Genomic DNA, 26,114 nt, shown 5'->3' on the forward strand with positions numbered 1-26,114 from the left:
CTCACAACAAATAAGGAAAGAGCAAACCGAAATCCCTAAAAGATAGACTGCCACAATTATATTTCAGACCAACAGACAGAAATCTCACTAGCTGTTTCTGGAGGCTGAACCCTGAGAGGGAGAGCAAGAAGAGCCCCCAAGATTAATAAGAATTCTTGGCAGCTGCTGGGACGTTCTTGCAATCTCTCTCACGCTTTCAACCCCACCACACACAACTAGGCTTCCCCAAAGTGGGAGTTGCCTCTTCTTTCAACAAATTAAACAACAACAAAGAGACACAAAAACATCAACACTCTTATACAGGCGCGCAGAAAACACACTAAGAATTTACACCAGAGAATGTCTAGCATTAAAATTACCAAAGCAGTGTCTTTTGTCCCCGGTTCGGGAACTGCCTCTCTCTAGAATTTCAGTACATTCCCAAAGGACTATTCAAAAATGGCTGTAGACATTTGTTAACTTCAAAATAGTTCTGAAACAGTCTCTGAAAATCTTTTTTATTAATTTCCATCTTATTGGAAGAAAATTTTTTCTTAGAAGCTTCTAGTTTCCAAATCAAGATACGCTTCCCATATACTCATTCACTTTAATTTCAGAGCCGGCATTTTTTTTTTTTTTCTGCATGCAAAATATTAACATAGGTACCCCAAACAAACTGCATTTTTTTTTCTTTCTTTTTTTCTGGCCATTCCTCAGTTAATATTTTCTAGTTAAATTTTCTCATTTCTGTTAAGTACTTGCAAGTAAAGGCTTCTTATCAGGAGTGTTAAATGAGGGCTGGGGTCTTGGGAGCTTCTAGCCTTGGAGGCACAATTTCCCATGTTAAAATTTTTTATTTTTGGATATCTGTAGTCTGAGCAAACTTTAGATTTGTTATGTAGTAGGTCAAATGTGGCCTCAGTTTCTCTCCCGGCTGTCTAAAACCACAAAAAAGTTTTGGGGCCCGGGCAGACCAAATCTTATGGTGGCCCCCTAGAAAAGCCATTTAGCAGTTGTGTCGGAACTTCCAGATGGGGCTCCTGCATTTCTGACACTTCCACAAAATTCTTAGTCATCTAAGAACACCTCAGAATCGGACTATTCTTTAAAAATAAAGAAAATGTTGCCCCTTTATCTTCGGAGCTGAATGAGTTCAGCTCATTTATACGGCGAAAGTTACTTTTGCTCAGACTCTCAGCAATTCCAATTGAAAAGCCAAAATCAAAACCAGCCACCCATTTTTTTTTTTCTCCAGTCCCGCCTTAGCCTGGGTTCTGCCAACCCTTAACCTGGGGTTCTGTCAACCCTGGTTCCACCTCGAGGATTTTAAAACAGCTCAAATAAAGTCAGACCCTCTACCAAAGCGAGGGAAGGTCCTGGATCCAAGAGACGACTCACCCACGTTCACCCAATGGGCGGAGAACCGGTGGGCTCAAGGGGCCCTTTGCTGGATCCTAGCTCCAAGTCCAAGTCCATAGGATGATCCTGGGTGAGTTTTCTTTGGAATCCTGCCACGACTACGCCAAGTAATGTTAACGAAAAAAAACCATTGAAACCTGTAAAGAATTTTAGTGAGTTTATTTGAGCCAAACTGTCGACATATGCCGGGAAACAGAACCTCAATGAATTGAGATTATGCTCCGAAGAATGGTGGGTTACATCTGTATTTATGCATTGCCATCAAAGGAGGGACATAGGTGGGCTACATGAAATTCATTGGATAAAGTCAAACGGTGGGAAACCCCTGGGATTGGACAAAAAGTAAAATGATGGACACATACTTAGGTGGGTACAGGAACAATTAACAGGATAATGAAGGAATTTGAGGCATCTGTCCTGGCGCCTACCACATTTGGTTGTGCCCCAGGGGCTCCAGCAAAAGAAGGAAGTTACAAGTTACCCAGACATCTCACAGATATGTTATCTTAGAGGCAAAAAGGCAAATGGGCTCAGTAAAGAAGATCCAAGTTGATCTTTGTCAGGGAAGATAGCAGCCTAGGAATGACTGCCCACTATAACCTGTTTGTAGTTAAATATTTAATTTTCAAACCATCCTTTGTGGTTATTCTAGGTCTCTGAGTTTGCAAGACTGCCACGCAGGCCTCCCCTGAGCTTGTCAGGTTAGCATGTGGCTCCTTTCGTCCACAGTATCAAGGAAAGGAGAGGGTCTGACATTATTCCCAGACGACATGATTACACATGTAGAAAAGCGACAGGACACTTTGGATCCAATTAGGGAGTGTTTACAAGAAAAAAGAAAAAGCAGCCTCAGCCAGGTGGCTCAGTTGGTTGGAGTGTTGTCCCATACGCCAAAAAGGTTGTGGGTTCGATTCCCAATTAGGGCACATACCTAAGTTTCGGGTTCAATACCTGACTGGGCAAGTACCGCAGGTGACGGATCAATGTTTCAATGTTTCTCTCTCTCTCTCTCCCTTCCTCTCTCTCAAAAATCAATAAACATATCCTCAGAAGAGGATTAAAAAAAAAAAAAAAAGGAAAGCAGACGCCTGCCCAGTGACACAGAGCCCTCCAGTGAGTGGTTCCTGAAGATGTTGCCAAATATGTGTGTTTTTTTTTGTTTTTTTTTTGGTTAATCCTCACCCAAGAATATTTTTCCATTGATTTTTTTTTTTTAAGAGAGAGTGGAATGGGGGGCTGGGGGGGGGGGGGAGAGAGAGAGAGAGAGAGAGAGAGAGAAATATCCATGTGCGACACATTAATTGGTTGCCTCCCGCACATGCCTCCACCAGGCCCAGGGATCGAGCCTGCAACCCAGGTATGAGGGTCAATGCTCTAACCACTGAGCCACCAACCAGGGCTCACCACATATGTTCTTAAAGAAACGGGACCATAACTATGGATTTCTACAGGCGTCTGTGTTTGTGTTGTGGATGCACGGAAAGCCTGCAGGTGTATGTCTCCCTGAAGGGATGGGGGCGAGGGGACAGGGTGGAGGAAGACGGGGGTTTCACCTAGACTAGAGGCTTGAGGACAGGCCCAAAATGCTCCTGTGTGTTCTGGGTTCAACCCAACCGTAAAGGGGAACAACGAACTGTGCTTTCCACACTGTCAGCGGCATATCTACCTCCAGGTCTTCACAGCGTCATCTCCTCCAGAGGAAACGCAGCCTCGTCGTAATCCTCCTCGGGCCCAGACTGTCCGTCTGCGAGGCTCGCTGCCCCTCCTGAAACAGGCCCGCGAGGCACCATGTCACCGGGTCGCCCCAGAAGCCATGTCTGATTCATCACCAGTGGTCTGGCCTGATGACTTCCCTCTTTTAAGAAAGCTTAGCAATGTCACCAAAAACACTGGACAGCCCGGCCGGCGTGGCTCAGTGGTTGAGCATCGACCTCTGAACCAGGAGGTCACGGTTCGATTCCTGGCCAGGGCACAGGCCCGGGTTGCAGGCTCGATCCCCAATGTGGGGCCTGCAGGAGGCAGCCGATCAATGATTCTCTCTCATCATTGATGCTTCTATCTCTCTCTCCCTCTCCCTTCCTCTCTGAAATCAATAAAAATATAATCAAACAAACAAACAAACAAACCACACCACTTGACAGAGATCTCCAGGTAGCTGGATACTGGGGCGCCTCAATCATCAGGTCACAGCACATGACTGGTTCTGTCACGCTCATCCTCCAGGTGAGGACACTGAGGCTGCGTGCCTCAGAAGCACAAGTACACCCCCTCCCCAAGGTTCCCACCTGCTGGACCCCCCACCTGGTTTCCGGAGCTGGGAGCACAGACACACCTGCCGGGGCCACCCTGACCACACCCTGGTCCTCCTCACCCTGGGGCTCCTCCCCGATTTCCTCGTACAGCCCGGTGAGGGGCAGGTCCCCGATGACATCATAGGTGGGCTCTCCAGGAGACACCTCCGAACTTCCCAGGCCTGAGGAAGAGTGGAGCAGGGTCACACACAGACCCCCGGTGTGGACGAGTCCGTGGGCTGGGGGAGGGGGGTGCACAGGACTTTCACGGGGGGACCCACTCGGGCAGCGGAAAGGCAGGATGCTTTGGGCAGGGCCTGGGAGGTACAGTGATGGGGCCAGGCCCGCAGTGCCCGCCCACCCCTGGCCCCCAGCCCGCTCTCAGCAGAGCCTGATGCTGCTGCCCAGGGAGCCTCCAGGTGGCTTCCAGGTGGGACCTCCTAGGGCAGTGGTCGGCAAACTGCGGCTCGCGAGCCACATACGGCTCTTTGGCCCCTTGAGTGTGGCTCTTCCACAAAATACCACGGCCTGGGCGAGTCTATTTTGAAGAAGTGGCGTTAGAAGAAGTTTAAGTTTAAAAAATTTGGCTCTCAAAAGACATTTCAATCGTTGTACTGTTGATATTTGTCTCTGTTGACGAATGAGTTTGCCGACCACTGGCCTACGGTCAGCACCGAGTCCCAGGGGCCTGAGGCAGACTCGTTTCTAAGTCACTGTTTGGCCAAGAAAAGGCCACTCACTCGAAGTGAAACCCCACGTCAGGGACCCCAACACCAGTGTTACGTTTCCACGGGTGTCTGCCACGCTGGCCATCGGGACCGGTGGGTGTGCACACCTCTCTGCTTGGCTTGTGTGGTTCGCAGCAGGATCAGGAGGCCCAGGAGGCCCAGAGAGAGGAGACCAAGAAGCGCTCCCAGGGCTGTGCTGACCGCCCTGAGCGTCAGGCAGGGCTCTGGGTCCCGCAGGGGAGCAGGGCCCGGCTCTGCGGAGGGAGAGACCACGAGCGGTTCCTGGGGGCCGAGGGGAAGAGGCAGCCCCCAGGGCCCACACCCTCACCCTCATGGGCCTGCATCTGCTGGGCAAAGCACCCCTCATGGACTGGTAGGTGCGGGTGAGGGCTCGAGGTTTCTGCTTTCCTGGGGCAGTGCCCCCCCCCCCCCTTGGTAAAACAGTGACTATTGTGGGACCAAAACAGAGGCTCCTGAGCAGCCACACCGGTGACATGGCGCAGGGGGCTAGCTCCTCCTGCTCAGTGAGACCCCACACTGGGGATTGCTGTGGCCATTTTTGTTCTCTGCAAACAGAATGAGGCTACCACACCGCACTTGACACGAGGTGACCCCCACTCCCCAGGAGGAGACATGAATTGGGGGGTAAAAAAAACAAGAGATGGCCCCCCAATGTTAGCGGAAACCACAACAATTCAGCTTATTCCCCAGAGAATGCAGCGAGGAACCTTCCCGTCGCTCGCCGGCCCACTCACGGGAGCAGCGCACGCCCGCGTCCTCCTTGTGCCCGCAGTCCGCGCGCCCCCACGGCTCCGCGGGGCAGCCCCACAGGGACGCCTCGCTGCCCCGGCACCCCACCTCGTCCAGCCACACGGGCCCCGAGCCTGGGCCAAAGGCGGCCCCCGCCAGGGCGCCGATGGCCCTGCCACAGCCCAGTTGGCGGCACACGACCTCCGCGTCCGCCAGGTCCCAGGAATCGTCGCACACGGTGCCCCAGGAGCCCGCGTGCCAGAGCTCCACGCGGCCCGAGCAGCTGTCCTGGCCGCCGCGCAGGCGCACGGAGCCTTCCTCTGGAAAAGGGGGGGCGGTCACTGCGGGGCAGGGCTGGGGTGAGCAGGGGCAGGCGGAGCGGCAGAGGAGTACCTGGGCAGCCGCGGGTGGCTGAGCAGTTGAGGGTCTCCCCGGGGTCCGGAGGAGTTCCTCCCGCCTTTTCTGTAGGGGAAAGTGGGACCCGTCGGATATGTGCAAGGTTGGCAGTTTCAAATTCTGGGAAATACTTTTCCCTTTTCTCTTCCCAGCGCCAGGAATGTCTGCTTCAAATGAGGGAAGGTCTCTACGTTTAGCCGAGGGGGACGCACACAGGGCGAGGGATTCCACACACTGTCCCGGGCTCCTCCCAGCACAGCGTTCCCCTCTGGGACGCCTGTGGGGGAGTCAGGAGGTCCCAGAAGACTCCAGATGGCGCATGCACACCAGCTCAGACCCTCAGGGCAAGGACTCTCCCCCTTGCTGGACCAGCACACCCAGAACTCTAAGGCAAAGTGACGGTGGCCGTGTCATCCCTTAGAGCCGAGGTCGGCAAACTCATTGGTCCACAGAGCCAACTATCAACAGCACAACGATTGAAATTTCTTTTGAGAGCCAAATTTTTTAAACTTAAACTATATAGGTAGGTACATTGTTATTAACTTAATTAGGGTGCTCCTAAGCTGGCCTTGGCTGAAAACTCAAGGGGCCAAAGAGCCGCATGTGGCTCGCGAGCCGCAGTTTGCCGACCGGGGCCTTAGTGCAAAGGGCCTGCGCCATGACGGCTGCAGGGACTCCATGTCAGGCCAGCTCTGGGGCTCCATCCTTATAGACCCCAACACACCCGCTCCCTCACCTGCACACACCACCCAGGCCTCCTCCTGGCTGGGGCAGGAATGCGGGTCCCAGGGGGCGGATGGGCACTGCCACAGGGACAGGTCGTGCCTGTGCCGGCACCGAATGGCGGCCACCCAGCGCGCCCCAGAGGCCTTCCGAGCCCGCACCGCCGCCTGCAGCTGCCCCTGGGGCCCGCAGCCCAGCTGCCCGCACAGGACGCCCAGGGAGGCGGGGCTCAGGGGCCGGCAGACGCCGCCCCAGGTGCCGTCGTGGAGCACCTCCAGGCGCCCGGCGCAGCGCTGGCCGCCGTCCCGCAGCCTCAGGCCGGTGAGCCCTACAGAGGGAGAGGCTCCGTGAGGACCTGCCCGCAGGGCAGGGGCCGCGGGCCGGGTGGCTGCACCGACCTGAGCAGAAGACCCCGGCGTCCTCCTTGTGCCCGCAGTCGTGCCGGCCCCAGCCCCCCGACGGGCACTGCCACAGCGCAGACTCGGTGCCCTCGCAGCCCAGCTCGTCCATCCAGATGCGCCCGGACCCGGGCCCGAAGTGCGCCGCCCCCAGGGCGCCGAGGGCCTGGCCGCAGCCCAGCTGCCTGCACACCACGTGCGCGTCCCGCAGGTCCCAGCCGTCGTCGCACACGGTGCCCCACGCGCCCCCGTGCAGCACCTCCACGCGCCCCGCACAGCGGCCCGGGCCCGCGGCCAGGCGCACCCGGCGGCTCCCTGCGGAGACACCCAGTCAGCGCGGCCCCAGCCCCAGGCGGGTGGCGGGTGGCGGGTGGCGGGCCCCGGGCCCTCACTCACCAGCGCACACGACGCCCGCGTCCCGCGAGGTCCCCGCCGGCGCCAGCGGGGACGCAGACACGTTGCACTGGGCCAGGCGGGCCTCGGTGCCCAGACAGCGCACGCGGCTCAGCCCCACGCCGGCCCCGCGCCCCGGGGCGGGAGCATCGTAGGCCTGCTCCGCCTCTCCGCACCCCAGCTGCCTGCACACCACGCCCGCGCCGCGCGCGTCCCACGCGTCGTCCAGGACGCGGCCCCACACACCGTCCAGGGACACCTCCACGCGGCCATCACAGCGGCTCTGTCCCTCCCTCAGCCGCAGGGCGTGGGGGAGACCTGGGGGGAGAGGCGGGGCGGGGGAGGGGCTGGCAGGGGTCAGGGAGGCACCCTAGGCCTGGAAAAGGGAGAGACCACCCCCTCCCCAAAGCCCCTCTGCCCACCGCTCTTGAGGACCCACCTGAGCAGACCACGGAGGCCGCGTTTCCTGGGGCACAGGGTGGGGCGCCCAGGGTGCTCACTGGGCAATTCCACAAATAGGGCTCTGTCCCCACACAGTGGAACCTGTCGGGCCAGGGGGGAGCGCTTCCGTGCCCAAAGGGACCGCCTGCGGGCGCGGCCACGGCACCGCCACAGTTGAGCTGGTGGCAGAGGACGGTGGCGTCTGCGAGGTCCCAGTGGGCGGCACAGAGGGGGGCCCAGGCCCCCTGGACCTGGAGCTCCACGCGCCCCTCACAGCTGCTGCTGCCGTTGGCCAGCCGGAACCCTAGGGTGGGGGTGGGGGAGTTTGAGGGAAGAGAGTGTTAGCATTGCTCCCCAACCCTGCAGACCCTTCCTTAATGCAGGCTTTGTTAAACTCAGCCGCTCCCACACCAGGGAAGGACCGCTGGGAGCAAGTCAACGTCGTCGGGGAGTGACATCGCTGTAATGGCAGATAGAGAGCGCCAAGATGCACGCTCCTTTGCAGTGATGGTTAACCTGGGGACAAAGGAAAATCAACTTCTCCAGCAGCCTGCCGTGCAAGCAGAAACAGGACCCCAACGAGCAGCGTGGTGGTGGGATGCTGCCTCCATGCCGGCAGGAAGAGGACATGGAGGCATGGACTCGGAGGCAGGACTCGGCTCTCTGCACAGCGGCTGCTTCACCTGACCCGCCAGGACCCCAGAGCAGCAGAGCAGCACGGCCTCGCTCTCAGGCCCTGATCACTATGAACCTCTCCCTACCCTGCACCCTGGAATTGGGAAGGAAAGCCCGAGACATGGCAGAGGAGGGAACCCCCAAACTGCATCTCTCCTCTAAGTAATGTTTAGGCTTATTCAGGGACATGGAAGCATACAACACACGGATAAATCTCAGAGAGAAGCGGGGAGGAGGGCGCACGGGAAGAGATTAACCAAAGAACTTATAAGCATATACACTGAGTGGCCAGGTTATTATGATCTCTGAACGCACAATAGTCTGGCCACGCAGTGTACTTATGTGTAAGGGAAAGCTTGCAAATCTTGATACGTCAAGGGACCAGGAGATAGTGGCCCCCAGCCTCTGGCTAGTAAGTCCTCTGCTTCTGTCTAACTACCCACAATGCAGTTCTTACACATGGAAAAAGCTTATTTTAAAATCCCAACTCTGTGGTCAGTCTACACTGAGTGGCCAGATTATTATGCGTTCAGAGATCATAATAATCTGGCCACTCAGTGTATGCATAACCCATGGACACAGACAATAGTGGGGTAAAGGCCTGGGGAGGGGGTGGGAGCGGGGAGGAGGGGGGACTGTAGGGGGGAGAAAGGGGCATCTGTAATATTTTCAATAATAAAGATGAATTTTAAAACCTAAATAATGTTTAGGCTGTAAAAGTCATAACCAACTTTTTTGAAACTCTAGTCTTATCTAATCAAAAACTTACAACAACTAAGAAACACTTCATGAAGCAAAAACTTGGCAAGTTTGGCTCTGGCAGGCAAGAAGTGAATGCTAAGGCAGAGTTGAAAAATGGCCCGCCTCAGCCTTGGAGATATGGTCCAACAAAGAGCTAATGTGCAAAGACTGAACAAACTTTACATTTTATTTGTTTGTTTTTGGCTACAAGCATTTAAGAAAATCTCTGTCAAATTACTATCACCACTAAGATAAAAGAGAGAGAGAGAGAGAGAGAGAGAGAGAGAGAGAGAGCTCAATGGTCACACAGGAGAAAGAGTAGAGTCTTTACACAAAGAGTTTGAAAAGTCACTAAACAAACAACTATGACCCACAGCAATTAGCAACAACAAACACTGGGTGGGAGAGAATCTGATTTTTGAAGTAACCATACTATAGTAAGTTAGCAATGTCTCGTTCGTGCAAAGTATCAAGAAACTATGACACATTCACATGGAAAAAACACACAGAAACGGTCCCTGAGGAAACGAAATCATCATACTTACCAGAGAAAGACCTTAAATAAGTGTCTTAAATATGCTCAAAGGGTGAAAGAAAACCACTTTAATGATATTTCATCACATAGGGAATTTCAATGAAGGGATATAAATTATTTTAAAAGGAACTAAAGAGAATTTATTGAGTTTAAAAAGAAAATTAATGGAGCCTGGCTGGTGTGGCTCAGTGGTTGAGCATCTACCTATGAACCAGGAGGTTACCATTGATTCTGGGTCAGGGCACATACCCGGGTTGTAGGCCTGATCCCCAGTGTGGGACATGAAGGAGGCAGCCGATCGATGTTTCTCTCTCATCAATGTTTCTACCTCTCTATCCCTCTCCCTTCTCTCTAAAAACCAATAAAGACATATATATATATATATATATATATATATATATATATATTTTATTGATTTTCCACAGAGAGGAAGGGAGAGGGATAGAGAGCTAGAAACATCGACCAGCTGCCTCCTGCACACCTCCCACCGGGTATGTGCCCGCAACAAATGTACATGCCCTTGACCGGAATCGAACCTGGGACCTTTCAGTCCACAGACCAAAGCTCTATCCACTGAGCCAAACCGGTTTCGGCAAAACATATTTTAAAAAAACAAAAAAAACAAAGCATGAGCATCTCAGTTGATGCAGAAAAAGCATTTGACAAAATCCAACAGATTCCCATGATAAAAACACTCCATGAACTAGGAAAAGAAGGGAACATTCCTCAACACGATAAAGGGCATTTGTAAAAAACCCACAGCTAACATACTCAATGGTGAGAAGCTGAAAACGTCCCCCCCCCCACCCCCGAGGTCAGGAGGAAAACAAGGATGCCCGCTCTCACCACTGCTGTTCCACATTATCTTGGAAGTTCCAGCCAGAACAATTAGGCAAGAAAAGACATAAAAGGCATTCAGGTTGGAAAGGAGGACTAAAACTATCTGCCTTCAGAGACATGATCTATACAGAAAATCCTCCAGACTCCACAGAGAACTATTAAAGCTGATAAATTCAGGAAAGTGGAGGGCACAGGATGAACACACAAACATTATTGTATTTATACTGGCAATAAACCATCCTAAAGGAAAATAAGAGGCAATTCCCTTTACAATCACACAAGAACTTACTTTCCCCTGAGCACCTGAGCCCGGCGTCCTGGCCGTGCCCACACTGGTGCCCAGGCGCCCGGGGGCAGTGGAACAGCAGGGACTCATTGCCCGCACAGCGGAAGGCCTCCGTCCACACGGACCCAGAGCCCTGGCCAAAGTGCGCGCCCGGGGGTGTGGACACGGCCACGCCACACTGCAGCTCCCGACACACCACGTGGGCTGTGGCCTGGTCCAGGTCCTCGTCGCAGACGGTGCCCCAGGTCAGGCCGCGCCTCACCTCCAGGCGCCCAGCACAGGGGTGCTCGCCGCCCGCCAGCCGGGCCTCAGTGTGTCCTGGGGGCAGACATTGGACTGAAACCGCCCCTCAGGGGCAGGGCAGGGGCTTTGTAGGCCTTTCCGCCCTCCGCGGTCCCATGGGGAGGAAGGACAGGAGGACCAGAACCACCTGGCTTGGCCCAGCCCTGAGGGGCACAGGGGTACCTGGGACCTGCAGGCGGGGAGGACCCTCCCATCCCTCAGCATCTCACTCCTATTCTGACAGCAAACATTCATTTCCCACCCCCTGGGGCTCCCCCAAGCCGGGGATAAGTGAGCATAACCCCCATGGCCCGTGCACCCAAAGGGCCCAGGGCTGGGCTCCCACGTCTGCCCTCCCCACACCCCTCCCCCCCACCCCATTCCCGTCCCCAGACTTGGACTCTGTGTCTGGCTGGCACTTTAGTCACCTGGTCAGTTTAAACCCCCACGCTGGCTGCACCCAGTACCTCCCAGGGCAGGGATGCAAGCTGGTGGCAGGGGGTGGACAATCCCCCACCCCCCACCCCGCCTCTCTAGTCAGTGGATGTCCCCTTCAGTCCCCGAACAGCTATGAAAGGATGCCTGCCTCTCACAGACTGGGCGTCCTTACCTGAACACACGACCTGCGTGTCTGTCGGAAGGTTGCACTGGTCCTGAACGTTCAGATTGAACCTGCAGTTGAAGATGTTGGACTCCGTTCCCTGGCAGGTCACGATCTTAGGCCCCCGGCTCCCAGAGCCCCCGGTGAGGTGGGGTCTGGATGCCTGGAGCACTGGGCCACACCCCAGACTCCTGCAGAAGACACTCGCCTCCTCCAAGGGCAAACCACACGTCACAGGATAGCTTTCAGTCCATCTGATCTCAAAGGTCCCCGCACAGGGACTGCCTCCTCCGCTGAGCCCCGCTTTCGCCAGCTTCCCACCTGCAGACAGCACAGGAGCCCGCCTGCTGCTCACCTGAGCCCCACTGGTCCGGGGCGTGCACCCCACTCTGCACACAGTGGCTCCGGACAGAGGCAGAGCCCTGGGTTTGTCTGCAGAGGCCCTTCTTTCCCACCCAGAATCCCTCAGGAGGGGCGGGGGGCGCAGCTGCATCCCCTCCTGCTGCCCGAAGGCCCCCAACAGTGGACGGCAGGACTGAGCTCCAAGCACCCCAGCTTCTGGGACTTTGGCGCCCTGGGAGCCCCGCCAGAGCAGGGGGAGAGGGAGACAGGCCCCCTTTCCTCTCGGGTGGTCACCCCGGGGCCCAATGCTTGACCGTAGGCAAATGAACCCCAAAAGGGCTGCCCTGGGTGTGCAGCCCGGAGCTGGGAAGCACAGGTGTTCCTCACCTGGGCCGTCCTGGCCCTGCTCCTGCGCGGCCAGGACAATGCCATGAGGGCCTGAGGGTCACGGTCCTGGAGTCCGGGGCTTCCCCCTGGGGGCTGCCTCCGACAGGCCCCCCCTCACCAGGGCCTCCTACCTTTGCAGTGGACCGCGCCGATGCACTCACATGCGCAGCCCCCCAGCGGCTCCCACGCCCCCGGGGCGCAGTCCCAGAGCGAGGCCTCCGAGCCCTGGCACCTCACGCCCTGCAGCAAGGAGGGCTGCCTCTCCTGGGGCCACACCACGTACGTGGGCGCCACGTGGGCCCCGCCGCAGTCCAGCTGCCGGCAGATGACCGCCGCCTCCTGCAGGCCCCAGTGGTCCCCGCACACCGGGCCCTCCAGGCCGCCGAGCTGCACCCGCACCAGGCCCTCGCAGCGGTTCCCGCCTCTCAGCAGGGCCACGGACTCTGCCGCCGGGCCTTGGGACAGAACACAGGGAGGGCGAGGTCGTGCTCGGGAACTTCTTGTCCAGAACTTTCAAAAATTTGACATCGAATTTTCGCCTTCCATCCTGATCTGTACCCTTAGCTTCCATGTCCTCGTGTTCTCACCCTTTCTGCAAATGACATTCATGACAGAAAATGGTAACAAAAAGGAATGTCCGAGGGCACTTCCTGTGGCCTTTCCCACAGCGCGGGTCATCGTCACTCGCCTGCGAAGGGCTGAGACCGCCCGCCCCTCCGAGGCCCTGGCTGAGCTCCGGGGATGCACACACCAGGCGACAGTGTCCCCTCCCTCGATAGACCGTCCTCCGAGCCCCCAGCCCTCAGGACAGCAGCACTCACCCGCAGGGAGGGTCCAGCAGGCCAGGAGGAGGGGCCACAGCCTCAGAGGGGACAATGCCATCCCTGGCCACCTCCGGTGCTGGGCCAGCTCAGGTGCAGGCGGTGGGCTCCAGCTCAGCGCTGAGCCCTTCTGAGAAGGAAGCCGGTGAGCCCCGCCCGCCTCCCCCGCCTATCAGTGTCATCATCTGTCCCGCGGAGCAGAGGCTCACCCCCCAGGCCTGAGCCCAGGCAGCCCCGCAGCACTGGCGAGGCCGGGGCTGGACTTGCTGCTGGGCCAGGGGTGAGGCTCACGGGCGAGCAACCACCTTGGAGCCAGGAGCAGGCTCCGTGGGAGACGCCCGTTTCTCGGCCTCACACAGAGGGTGTGTTGATGAGCACGGATCGTTCCGATGCATCATCAAGGACCCAGCAATTTGACCAAAACGGTTACAAACGTGTATGACCTGTGGCCAGCAATGGGAAAGGAGGCAGACACCTCTCTGTGCGGACGGAGTCCTGGAAAAGCCGCCTCGTGTCCAATCGGAGAGGAAGAAGCGCTCGATGGAAGACACGTCGGAAGGGATGCTAGGAAGCCGTTTAACATGACGGTGTGGACAAGTGCATATGTTAGCGCATGTTTTAGGCAGGAAACACACAGGAAGCACAGAATGTGCACCCGATGCGTTGCTGTAGCTCATGCCTATTTTTAAAAATATATATTTTATTGATTTTTTTACAGAGAGGAAGGGAGAGGGTTAGAGAATTAGAAACACCGACCAGCTGCCTCCTGCACACTCCCTACTGGGGATGTGCCTGCAACCAAGGTACATGCCCTTGACCAGAATCAAACCTGGGACCCTTCAGTCCGCAGGCCGACGCTCTATCCACTGAGCCAAACTGGCTAGGGCAATGTAGCTCATGCTTATATCTGTGCATCTGTTCAAAGAAAAGTTCTCAATGAATATAAAGCAAGGAGAGTTGATTTATTCATTTCAGAGTGAGAGAATCATGGTTTTCATTTTCTTTTTGTTTGTAAACATGTTTATTTTATTGTGTGAGGTTGTGTGTGTGTGTGTGTGTGTATGTGGTTTTCATTTTCTTTCTTAGTTCCATGAGTTTTAAAATTTATAATAATGTGTATTATTTTCTAATCAGAATATCATCAGTGAAAGTTACTTTCCAAAAGATTTGCCAGAGAAGCAGTTTGAGAGAGGGCAGCTCGGTCCTCCTCCCCTTCCCGAGTGGGCGGAGGACCCTGTCAGCAGGACCCTCTGTGCTGAGGCCACCGCAGCCTGGCCGTGCACTTAGCCCAGCTCCCAGCTCGGACCTCAGGAACACCCAGCATGCACCTCGAGCCAGGCTGGCCACCTCTTAAGGCCAGAGGGAGGCTCCTGTGTGTGCACAGGGGTGCAAGGTGAGCTCAAACATCCAGGACACTCCTTCTTGTCCCCAAGGCTCTGTCAGGAGCTGTTCCTGCCACATTCCCAGGACCTGGCCACGAGCCTTCCTCACCCACTTCACCCCAGAGGCCCCGTCCAACCTCTGTGGACATCACCCCATCTCCCTCACTGGGCTTCCTGTCCGGAAGGGGCTGACTTTCATCGTCTGCAGCATAGTGGTCCTTGAGACCACAAGCTGTGCCTCTCTCACAGCCCAGGGGGTGGGCACAGGGGGAGCACTGGGGGTGGCAGGCAGTGCTCAGAGAGAACCCCCAGCCGGCTGGCCAGACCCTCAGGGGAACCCTGAGAGGTGGGTGGTGATCGCTGCCATCACGGGGAGACCCTATAGATGAGGGACTCACAGGATGATTAAACCTGGTCTTTCCCAAGACGTTTACGTGGGAGAGTGAGTCAACAGAGATCAGATACGTGGTCATTTGCAAACCTACCCCAGACCCACACAGGGAAGAGGACACAGAGAAACACGTCCCAGAGAGGGTGTGTGAGGTGTGGTCAGGGAGGTGTGGTCAGGGAGGTCTGGTCAAGGTGTGGTCAGGGTGAGTGTGGTCATAAAGGGCTTGGTGGGTCATCAGAGCAGGGCAGCGCCGGGTGCTGGGGACTCTGGAACAACACCTGAGCCAGGTGGAGGGCTGTCTGCAGGCGAAGGTAGAGTGGCCTGGTTCCTAGGGAGCCCACCCCACACCCTGTAGAACCTTCGGACAAAAGGCTGTGGGTGAGGAGAGTTGAAAACACTCAGAGCCCATATCAGACCAGGGTGAGGCAGAGAGCGGGTGGGGGCGGGGGCAGAACCTGGCCTCGGTGGACGTCTGGGGAATGTTCTGAGGTGAATGAATGGATGGATGGATGCGTTCAGAGGGAGTTTAATGGCATCTTTTTTAGAAGTGAGGAACAGGAAAGCCCCCAGGAGTCTTGCTGGCGTCCCCGGTGGCCAGCTCCGGGTCATCACATCCTGCAGCCGGGGCCACGGCGGCGTTCCGTCCCAGCCGGCACTCGGGGGCCCGGAGCGGGCGGAGCCCACCTGTACTTAAGGAGAGAGACATGCATGGTGTCTCAGCAATTCCTCGGAGCCTCCAGGACGTCTGGGCCCTGGTTCGTCGTTGCACCTCAAAGCCAGAGGGCCCGACAAGGATGGACATGCGTTGGGGTGAGAGTAAAGCATGCTCACACCGTGTCTCCTCCCACCATCTGCTCCCCCCCCCCCCGCTGCCCCTCTGCTCCCCCCGCCCCCCAAGGTGACTGGGAGCAGGGTTCTAGAAGGACTCTGTGAAAAGAAACCCAAATAAAAATCTAGGGCCCTCCCTAAACTCCACGTCTGCTCACAAGATTCCAGGGTAACAAGCAAAATGCTGAAGGGACAGCGAGTATCACAGCCCAAGCCGGAGGCAGCAGTGAGGGTTACAGACACACGGAGAGGGGCTCCCGGGGTCTTTAAATGTAGGCGCTGGGCAGAGCAGAGCCGTGGACATAGCAGCAGTACAGCAGGACAAGCGCAGCGGCCGCCGCGGCACACAGGTGCACACCCACGGAGCTCAGGGCCGTCCCCTCCTCCGGCTCCTCCTCCGGCTCCTCCTCCTGCTCCTCAGGGCCTGGCTCCGGCTCCCAGGCATCGTCATAGTCCTCTTCCGGCACCAGGTCCGGGGACACACTGGACCCTTCGACCTTCTCCCCCATGGGGACAGCTCCAATGTCCTCATAAACAGCTTCCGAGGGCCGAGTCCCCAGCATTCCAAAACCTGCAAAGGCCACACCCACACCTGTAGTCCGGACACTCCTGCTGTCCCAGCCCACGGCTGCCGGCCCCCTGCGGGGTGGGACCCTCGACCCCTCAGCTCCTCCTGCCTCAGTCCCCATCAGGAGCACAAGGAACACACACTTCCGTGGGCACCCAAGACAGAGAGCTCCCCAGCTATCCGGGTGACACGGGAATGGGGAATCCTCGAGCCTGTCCCACACCCAGGCAGCCTAGGACTACGAGTCTTCTCACCCAGCTCCTCTCAGAGGCAGAGCAGAGCCCAGAGCCCCCTGCCCCCGACAAGTCGACAAGTCGTGGGTCACTGACAGGTCATCACAGGGGAGATGGGGTGACACCCAGCATGCAGGGCAGTGACCAGGACAGAGAGGGCCTGCGATACGCTGGGATCTCAGCGTGTGCCCCCCAGCCTTCCCATCCCCAGGCCCGGCGTCACCCTCACAGGCCGTGCCTGCCACCTACCCCTGCAGGCTCCTCTGCGGTACCACTGCACCCCCAGGATCAGGGAGACGAAGCCCAGGAGGGTGCCCAGAATGAAGCAGAAGATCATGGGCAGGGTCCCAGCCTTGAGGGAAGGTAGTGGGGCCAAGACAGGGCCTGTGGGGACAGTGAGAGGTGGGTCTTCCCTGAGTGCGCGCACTGCCTGGGGAATTGTGACCTCCGGCCTGGACCACCTGAGTCGGGGGGGGGGGAGGGGCACCCAGAGGAGAGATGGGCTTGGCCTGCTCCTCCCCCAGAGATGGCCCTGAGGGGGTCACACAGCTCAGGGCCAAGGGGGAGGGCGCAGAAGGACAGCTCCTACGATCCTGACAGCCCACTGCCCTCGCCTATGCTTCGGACGTAGCCACAGTTTCTAAGAGGCCGCAGCACATGGGGGCCAAGACCCCGCTGGCAAGGGAGAGAGCCCAGAAGTAGTGGGGCAGGACCCAGGCAGCTGTCCCCCTTGCAGCTCTCCTCCCGGCTGGCACAGGGACGGGCCGCCATGTCCCTCCAACCACAGGGTGTCTCCGGCACTGCGGCCCTGCCCCTGATGGCCTCAGCACCCCCAGACCGCGGCACAGGTGTCCACAGGAGACTCCAGGGCGCCCCTCCATGCGACCCCAGTGCAGGCTCCTCTGGGTCAGGGTCAGACAGGAGGGTGTGAGTGGAGGCTGAGGAAGAACACGCCTACCTGATGCTGGTGGTAGGACTGTGGCCCCTCTGTCACCTGCAGGAGAAAGGGCCACACCTTGGGGCGAGTAAGAGGCGGCGGCCACAGCCCCGAGCAGCCCAGACCCTCTGAGCAGCGCCCCAGCCCCACTCAGCCTGAGCGGTCATGTCATTGGACCCCCACGGAGGCAGCCTGTGCACCCCCCCCCACCCGCCTCGGAGGGACCTAGCACAAGGGCAGCCTCGGGGCCCTGCGAGCACCCACAGTGAGGGGACACTCCAGAGGAGCTCCCCTGAGACCCCCTTCCCAGCCCCCAACAACACCCCCCTTGCCTCCCGCCCACTCACGGGAGCAGCGCACGCCCGCGTCCTCCTTGTGCCCGCAGTCCGCGCGTCCCCACGGCTCCGCGGGGCAGCCCCACAGGGACGCCTCGCTGCCCCGGCACCCCACCTCGTCCAGCCACACGGGCCCCGAGCCTGGGCCAAAGGCGGCCCCCGCCAGGGCGCCGATGGCCCTGCCACAGCCCAGTTGGCGGCACACGACCTCCGCGTCCGCCAGGTCCCAGGAATCGTCGCACACGGTGCCCCAGGAGCCCGCGTGCCAGAGCTCCACGCGGCCCGAGCAGCTGTCCTGGCCGCCGCGCACGCGCACGGAGCCTTCCTCTGGAAAAGGGGGGGGGGGGTCACTGCGGGGCAGGGCTGGGGTGAGCAGGGGCAGGCGGAGGGGCAGAGGAGTACCTGGGCAGCCGCGGGTGGCTGAGCAGTTGAGGGTCTCCCCGGGGTCCTGCGTCGTTTTCGTTGACAATCCTATTGGATTAAACAGTGGCAGTCCCAGAGTAAATGCCCTGAAAAGCTTCAGGATGAAGTCTGTGAAGCCCACGTGATCCTGGGGGCCCCCAGCCATGGGCCAGTGGCAGCCCTGAGGGTGCCCAGGCCCCCCAGAGACCCACCTGCACAGGTGATCCAGACCTCTTCTCCATGGGCACAGGAGCGTGGGCGCCAGGGGGCCGAGGGGCACTGCCACAGTGTAGAGTTGTGCAGCCTGCGGCACTCGATGTTGTCCACCCAGGAGGCGCCCAGGCCGGTGGGGACGGGCCTGTTCTCCAGCCAGCCCTGCTCCCCACAGCCCAGCTGCTTGCAAACGATGGACAGGGAGTTGTCCTTCAGGGAGTTACCGCACACGGCGCCCCACGTGCCATTGTAGAACACCTCCAGCCACCCAGCGCAGGGCTGGCTGCCCCCCTGCAGCCTCAGGGCCACGGACTCTGGAAGACAAGCACCGTCAGGCCAGGGGACGTCTCTGACGGAGGGGACCCAGCACTGAGACCGATGCCGCTCAAGGCCATCGGAGCCAGAGAGGCCCTGGCATCGACCCTGCACCCGCACAGCCGTCTCCCACTCTAAGGAAGCAGCCAGCAGGTAAACACGGGTAACCAGAGTGAAGCCCCAGTTGCGACGTCTTAGCAGGGGTGCCAGCTGATGGTCTAGAAACCCAACCTTGGAAATTACTTGAAATACAGAATAGTATTTTTTATATAAGACGACCAAAAAAAAAAAACAAGGAGCCCTAACCGGTTTGGCTCAGTGGATAGAGCGTTGGCCTGCGGACTCAAGGGTCCCAGGTTCGATTCCGGTCAAGGGCATGTACCTTGGTTGCAGGCATATCCCCAGTAGGGGGTGTGCAGGAGGCAGCTGATCGATGTTTCTCTCTCATCGATGTTTCTAACTCTCTAACCCTCTCCCTTCCTCTCTGTAAAAAATCAATAAAATATATTAAAAAAAAAAAAAGGAATTAGCCCAGAGCGTTTGGACACAGCATCAGTCCAGGCTGGCCAGTGACCATGGACTGTCATAATACCATTGGCCGGTGTAATTCCAACAGGGGGACGAAATATTGCCCCATATCAGAGTATTAGATAATCCTTTAAAATTGTTATGAGGGCCTATAGACCTATATACCAGGATCAATGAAGAAAATTGGGTGTGAATTGCATGTGACAGTCATAACTAATTAAAATAAGCTTAGAGGAAACACGGGAAGGAAATACATCTGTGACACGTTACAGAAGTGGTCACAGAGACCTGCCTGTGTCCACGCTCCTCGCAATGAATGAGTCTATTCCCCGCCCACCCAATCTGGCCTCCAGACTCTAGCCAACTGAGGGAGTGGGCAAGAGTGACCGTGCTGTTCCACGCCCGGGCCTCTGGCTGTGGAACCCTGCCGCCAGGCTCCGTCCTATCACAAACAGAGCGCCCCCCACCCCTGCCAAGCTGATCCCCAGCAGCCGCAGCTGCCTGGGGGAGTCCACCAGTCAGAGGAAGAACTGTCAGGAAATTAAAAACGCAGTGACAGCCTGGCCAGCGTGGCTCAGTGCTTGAGCCCTGACCTATGAACCAGGAGGTCAATGGTTCGATTCCCAATCAGGGCACATGCCTGAGTTGCAGGCTTGGTCCCCAGTGGGGAGCGTGCAGGAGGCAGCCGATTGATGATCTCTCTCATCATTGACGTCTCTATCTCTCTCTCCCTCCCTCTCCCTTCCTTTCTCTGAAATAATAATAATTTTTAAAAAAAGAAACAGAATGACTGAAATAGATGCAATCTTCTAAACATAGTTTAGGAAAACTTTCCTAAAGCAAAATAGGAACCAAAAGCAATAAGAAAAGATCACACTTGGACACCCAACCCCTCCCCAGGCATCTCCAGGCTCACACCCCCAATCAGTGGCAAAATTCTGCCACTCAACAACCATCCCACCCGGACAAGAACCCCATAAAGAGCCTCAGATATGCGTGAGCTGAAAACCTTAAAGATACTCTAGGAAAAGTCCTGCAGCACGCTAAAATATACATCCCAGACTCTGACCCTGGGGGGCTCAGCAGGAGTGGGAGGTGAACTTCTGAGGAGGGAGAAACACCGCAGGCTTTGCAGTTCAAGGCCACCGGCCCCTCAGGCACAGGCACCCCTCGCCCACCCCCACCCACGCACCCCCCACCCCAGGCCCCGCCCCGCAATAGGGAAAGGTGCTTGGTCCTGTAGCGTCGCCCGCGGAGCCAGAGGACACTGACCATCCGTCATGGAGTTCTCTTTGCGGGGAAGCGGAGGCCCTGGAGATGGGAGCGAGCCGCCAAGAGCCAGTGCGCGCTGTACCCCACGGAGACGCCAGGACCCTCAGACACCCGGGGCCCCGGAAAGCACTCAGCGCCCAGGACTGACCTGAGCAGAAGACCCCGGCGTCCTCCTTGTGCCCGCAGTCGTGCCGGCCCCAGCCCCCCGACGGGCACTGCCACAGCGCAGACTCGGTGCCCTCGCAGCCCAGCTCGTCCATCCAGATGCGCCCGGACCCGGGCCCGAAGTGCGCCGCCCCCAGGGCGCCGAGGGCGTGGCCGCAGCCCAGCTGCCTGCACACCACGTGCGCGTCCCGCAGGTCCCAGCCGTCGTCGCACACGGTGCCCCACGCGCCCCCGTGCAGCACCTCCACGCGCCCCGCACAGCGGCCCGGGCCCGCGGCCAGGCGCACCCGGCGGCTCCCTGCGGAGACACCCAGTCAGCGCGGCCCCAGCCCCAGCTCCAGGCGGGTGGCGGGTGGCGGGTGGCGGGTGGCGGGCCCCGGGCCCTCACTCACCAGCGCACACGACGCCCGCGTCCCGCGAGGTCCCCGCCGGCGCCAGCGGGGACGCAGACACGTTGCACTGGGCCAGGCGGGCCTCGGTGCCCAGACAGCGCACGCGGCTCAGCCCCACGCCGGCCCCGCGCCCCGGGGCGGGAGCATCGTAGGCCTGCTCCGCCTCTCCGCACCCCAGCTGCCTGCACACCACGCCCGCGCCACGCGCGTCCCACGCGTCGTCCAGGACGCGGCCCCACACGCCGTCCAGGGACACCTCCACGCGGCCATCACAGCGGCTCTGTCCCTCCCTCAGCCGCAGGGCGTGGGGGAGACCTGGGGGGAGAGGCGGGGCGGGGGAGGGGCTGGCAGGGTTCAGGGAGGCACCCTAGGCCTGGAAAAGGGAGAGGACCACCCCCTCCCCAAAGCTCCTCTGCCCACGGCTCTTGCTGACCCACCTGAGCAGACCACGGAGGCCGCGTTTCCTGGGGCACAGGGTGGGGCGCCCAGGGTGCTCACTGGGCAATTCCACAAATAGGGCTCTGTCCCCACACAGTGGAACCTATCGGGCCAGGGGGGAGCGCTTCCGTGCCCAAAGGGGCCGCCTGCGGGCGCGGCCACGGCACCGCCACAGTTGAGCTGGTGGCAGAGGACGGTGGCGTCTGCGAGGTCCCAGTGGGCGGCACAGAGGGGGGCCCAGGCCCCCTGGACCTGGAGCTCCACGCGCCCCTCACAGCTGCTGCTGCCGTTGGCCAGCCGGAACTCTGTGGGGAGCGGGTGTCAGGCTCCCCTTTGACCCAGCACAGGGCAAGTTCTTTCTTTGAACCCCATGTGGTGGCCACCGAGCTGTCACCTGGCTCTGACCAGCTAACCCTGTTCCCCAGGCGGAGCACTGGCTCACACACCTATGCAGAGAAGCCCACACTTCGTGGCCTGCCCTGGGGCCCGGGCTAGAACATTCCTCTAGGACCAGGCTCCTGCCCGCCCCCCCCCCCCCCCCTTCCCTCAACCCACAGCAGCCACTTCCTCTACGGAACAGGGCACCCTCCTGGCTGGAGGCACCTTTGTGCGCTGGGGTTGGAGCACCCAGGAGGAATCCCAGGGGAAGGCTGGCCGGAAAGTAGGCAGGGGGAGCCTCAGAGCCCACCCTCCTGGCCTCACCTGAGCACCTGAGCCCGGCGTCCTGGCCGTGCCCACACTGGTGCCCAGGCGCCCGGGGGCAGTGGAACAGCAGGGACTCGTTGCCCGCACAGCGGAAGGCCTCCGTCCACACGGACCCAGAGCCCTGGCCAAAGTGCGCGCCCGGGGGTGTGGACACGGCCACGCCACACTGCAGCTCCCGACACACCACGTGGGCTGTGGCCTGGTCCAGGTCCTCGTCGCAGACGGTGCCCCAGGTCAGGCCGCGCCTCACCTCCAGGCGCCCAGCACAGGGGTGCTCGCCGCCCGCCAGCCGGGCCTCAGTGTGTCCTGGGGGAGGAGACAAATTCTCAGTCAGGGGCAGGTGTTCTCAGGTAAGCAGCTCACCTGGAGCCATCTCCCTGGACCACAGGACGCTCCGGCCAGAGGGGGTCCTCTGTCTCCAGGCAGTGGGTCCGCCAAGCACTGGACAGACTGACAGCCACAGGCCTCTCCGCCCTGCACGCAGAACAAAGCAGGGGTCCCTGGGTGCTTCCCCCAGGACAGAGGTTAGAGTCACCTGCTGCAGGCGCCCATGCACGTCACAGGGTGGTGGCATCAAGGCCCTGTGTAATCTTGGAGGCAACGTCAAGGCCCTCAGGCCACAGGGCACTGGCTCTTGGGGGCACCACGGAGGTCCGTTCACTTCAGCCTGCCCTAACTCTGGGGTGGATGCGGGCAATGCCCTCTCACCTCTGACTGGGCGCTTTCCTCTCCCCACCCCACCCCCACCTGCTCCACTTCCTCTGAAGCCGCACAGGTGTCCCCGAGGGGAAGGGCGGGCGTGCGGCTGCCTCACCTGAACAGACCACCTCGGCGTCTTGCTTGAAGTCGCAGCCGCTGCGGAGGTTGTTGTTGAGTCTGCAGTTGCGGATGGTGGGCTCCGTGCCCTGGCAGGTCATGAACTTCCCGCCAGTGTCCCCGTCTTGGCGCGAGGCCTGCAGCGCGGGGCCGCACCCCAGCTCCTGGCAGAACACCGTGGCCTCCTTCTGGTGCAGGCCACAGAGGCGGTCTATGCCGTTCAGGTTCTTGATCTCGGGGAGTCCGGAGCAGGGGCTCCGGCCCTTCACCAGCTGGATCTCCCGAAAAGTACCGTCTGCAAAGCACGAGCCGCGCTCAGAAGGGGGCGGCGGCCGCCTCCACAGACACATCCCCTCGGGCATGGCAGCTCCTGCCTGGCTCCCCACCCGGCCTGGGGTCCCAGCCCCAGAGGCGGGCCCTGCTCCTTCCTCGGGTGTCAGTGCTGGGCTGAGGGGGCCCCTTCCGACCAGGCAGTCACCAAGGGCCCCTCGCTCAGAAGGACGCCCCTCAGAGGGCCGCGCCTGGTATGATGCGCTGCTGTCATGCTCCTGACAACCTTGCTCGTTTTTGAAAAGGGCGCCTGCCCCCCCACAACCCGAGCAGTGGGTCTGCGTCCGAGGCGGGACACTATGAGGGGCCTGGGGAGTTCTCACGCACCTAAGTGCCCACAGACAGCTGAAAACCCTAACGACAGACGTGCCTGCCATTTGGGTAAGAAATCCCCGTTAGAAACCCACATGGGCCCCTCAGGCCTCCTCAAGTGTCTAGAAGACCGGGCGGTACCCCCCACACCCCCCGCCGTCCCCCCGTCCAACTCCTGCTCCTCATTCCAGCTGCTGCTTTACGGGGCGTTGGTTTATTCTCTGTCTCTCCCTGGGGAGCCCGGGTTATCCCCAGCCGCGTCCCCAGCACCGGGAACAGTGCCTTCCTTGCAAGGACATGGAATGGAGATGAGACTGGGCCTTGCTAGAGGGGATTTGAGCTCAATCCTGTGCCCAAAAGGAGTCCACCCAGAGAGCCACAGACCTGCCTGCCTCCCCTCCCACACCCCCTCCCCCGACTCCTCCCCCTGTCCCCCCCTCCCTCTCCCACGGTTCCAGCACCGACTTACTGGAGCACAGCGCGACCACCATCCACTCGTGGGGGCACGGGGTCTGTGTCCACGCCCCGAGGCTGCACTCCCACAGGGAGGACTCGTCACCCCTGCAGGACACGTTGTGGAGCAAGGGCTGCACCCTCTCTCCGGGCAGCGGGACGTACTTGGGGGCCCCCACAGCCTGGCCGCAGCCCAGCTGCCTGCAGACCACCGACGCCTCCGCCAGCGTCCACTCCTCGTTGCACACGTGTCCCCACACGCCCTCGTGTTGGACCAGCACCAATCCGTCACACTCACTGTATCTGTTCGCCAGCCTCAGGTTGCCCGGTCCCCCTGCAGAGCGACAGGCCAGCCTCAGCGGGGCCAGACCACGGGCGCCGGGTGAGGGGAGGTGGAGGGTGGGCCGAGGGGTGACGGCCCCTGCGTTTGCCTGGGGCCACCCCCAGGCCTTGCTGCCAATGGAGCCAGATTAGAAAAGTGACCCCGGAAGCTTGCCCCCCACCACAGCCTTTCTAGGCCTCTGCACCCTGGTCTTTCCCTCAGCCCCTGGCCGCCCCCACCTCATCACAGCCCCTGGCCCTCCACCCTCAGCCCCAGGCCTGGGCTGGGGCAGGGAAATAGAACAGCGGCCCCAGGACATCGGAGAGGGGGGCCACCTCGTCCCAGCCTGGGTCATCCCAGACCACCACCAGGGCTGCCCGGGACTCACACGGGCAAAGAAGCGAAAGGGCAGACCCGCCAGGGCCCGGAGGAAGCAGGTCCTCCCACCTCCACCGGGGCCTTCGCCCATCGCCGCACTGCTCCCCGCAGCCTCCTCCTGGGCCTCCCAGCCCGCGACCTGCACAGTGTCTGCGTCCCTCACACACAACAGGGCCCCTGCAGCCAGTCCCCGCCCACCGCCTCACGGCCACCAGATTCCCCCCCCCCACTCCCTGGGTGCCCCCTCTGTCCAGCTGTGCAGTCCCCTCCTCGCTGGACCCCGGTCAGCCTGGGCAGTGACGTTTTCTTCCGTCAGCTTCCAGGGTACCGAATGCTGCTCCCCTCGCCTGCCTCCCTGCCCTGACACACACTCACACGCATGCACACTCACATGCATATGCATACATGCTCACATTCTTCTCTCACTCACATACATGCACGCGCACCCATGCTACTGCAGGCGGGTCCCGCAGGGGCTCGGCCCACCTCCAGCCCCTCCATGCTGTTCCTTCAGGACGGCACGCAGGCCCCTCCCCGCCTGACTCTGCCTCTCGGCTTCTGGACCAGCAGCTCCCACACCCCTGTGCCCCAGCCTGGGGTAGCGTCTCCCTGGGGCTATAGCTGTCCTCCATGTCCCAGCACCATGCCGATGCTCAGCCTCACCTCCAGGTGTAACATATCCCCCCACCCCCGCCTCCCAGCCCTGCTCCAGGGTACGGGGTGGAACAGCCCCCTGTTGGACCCATCCCACCTCCTGTCAGTCTAGGTCATTGAGACCAGACCCCAGCCATGTTCCCTCGTTTCATCCCGGCTCTGACCCAGCCCACACCCGAGGCTCTGAGCAGTGGGGCGGGCGGCCCTGGGTTCACCCTGGGATGGGACCTGCTCAGTGTTGGGACAAGAGTCTCCAGGGGTCTGAACTTTGGAGCCCACATGCCCTCCTACCTCAGGATAGCCCACCCACTCTGAGCTGAGCGAGACCCAGGCAGCGGGTCATAGCAGGGGATCCTCACACTCAGCATCTCGGCGTCTACAGAGCCGCTGCCTCCAGAAGGTTCCGTGGATGAAGGGAGAAGAAACTCACCGATGGGCACTGCCCAGAGAGTGAGGAGAAGGGGCCCGACTCCCAGGGCCCAGAGAGCAGCCCTCATGGCCCCTCCGCCCCCAGGGCGTCAGCCAGCTCTGGCCACGGGGCTGGGGCAATGGCAGGGAAGGAGCCCAGAGTCACCTATGCAGGCGTGGGGGCTGCCCGTGGCCCCCCAGCACCAGCGGAGGCAGCGAGAGCCTTTCCAGGGCTTATCAGCGGCTCCGGCTCTCGTCTGTGAGCAGAGCAGCCAATGGCCTCGGCAGCGCTGAGCATCGCCAGGCATG

General features: G+C 59.7%; 1 protein-coding gene across 1 annotated transcript; it reads right to left on the bottom strand.

Annotated features, from left to right (window-relative positions):
- Nucleotides 1-3,074: 3,074 nt before the first annotated feature.
- On the bottom strand, nucleotides 3,075-25,894 carry SCART1 (scavenger receptor family member expressed on T cells 1; the record flags this gene model as incomplete). The annotated part of the gene is made up of 25 exons (XM_079793276.1): nucleotides 3,075-3,163; nucleotides 3,731-3,871; nucleotides 5,173-5,487; nucleotides 5,561-5,629; nucleotides 6,300-6,614; nucleotides 6,685-6,999; nucleotides 7,081-7,395; nucleotides 7,517-7,822; nucleotides 10,599-10,913; nucleotides 11,488-11,649; nucleotides 12,208-12,258; nucleotides 12,369-12,662; nucleotides 15,988-16,200; nucleotides 16,680-16,814; nucleotides 17,389-17,424; nucleotides 17,715-18,029; nucleotides 18,105-18,173; nucleotides 18,317-18,631; nucleotides 20,581-20,895; nucleotides 20,990-21,304; nucleotides 21,427-21,732; nucleotides 22,130-22,438; nucleotides 22,947-23,243; nucleotides 24,060-24,377; nucleotides 25,828-25,894. 25 exons carry the CDS (start codon nucleotides 25,892-25,894, stop codon nucleotides 3,075-3,077), a joined length of 5,697 nt encoding a protein of 1,898 aa, XP_079649402.1.
- Nucleotides 25,895-26,114: the final 220 nt, after the last annotated feature.

The sequence above is a fragment of the Cnephaeus nilssonii genome (genome assembly GCF_951640355.1).
Source record: "Cnephaeus nilssonii genome assembly, chromosome: 16".
Taxonomy (NCBI): domain Eukaryota; kingdom Metazoa; phylum Chordata; class Mammalia; order Chiroptera; family Vespertilionidae; genus Cnephaeus; species Cnephaeus nilssonii.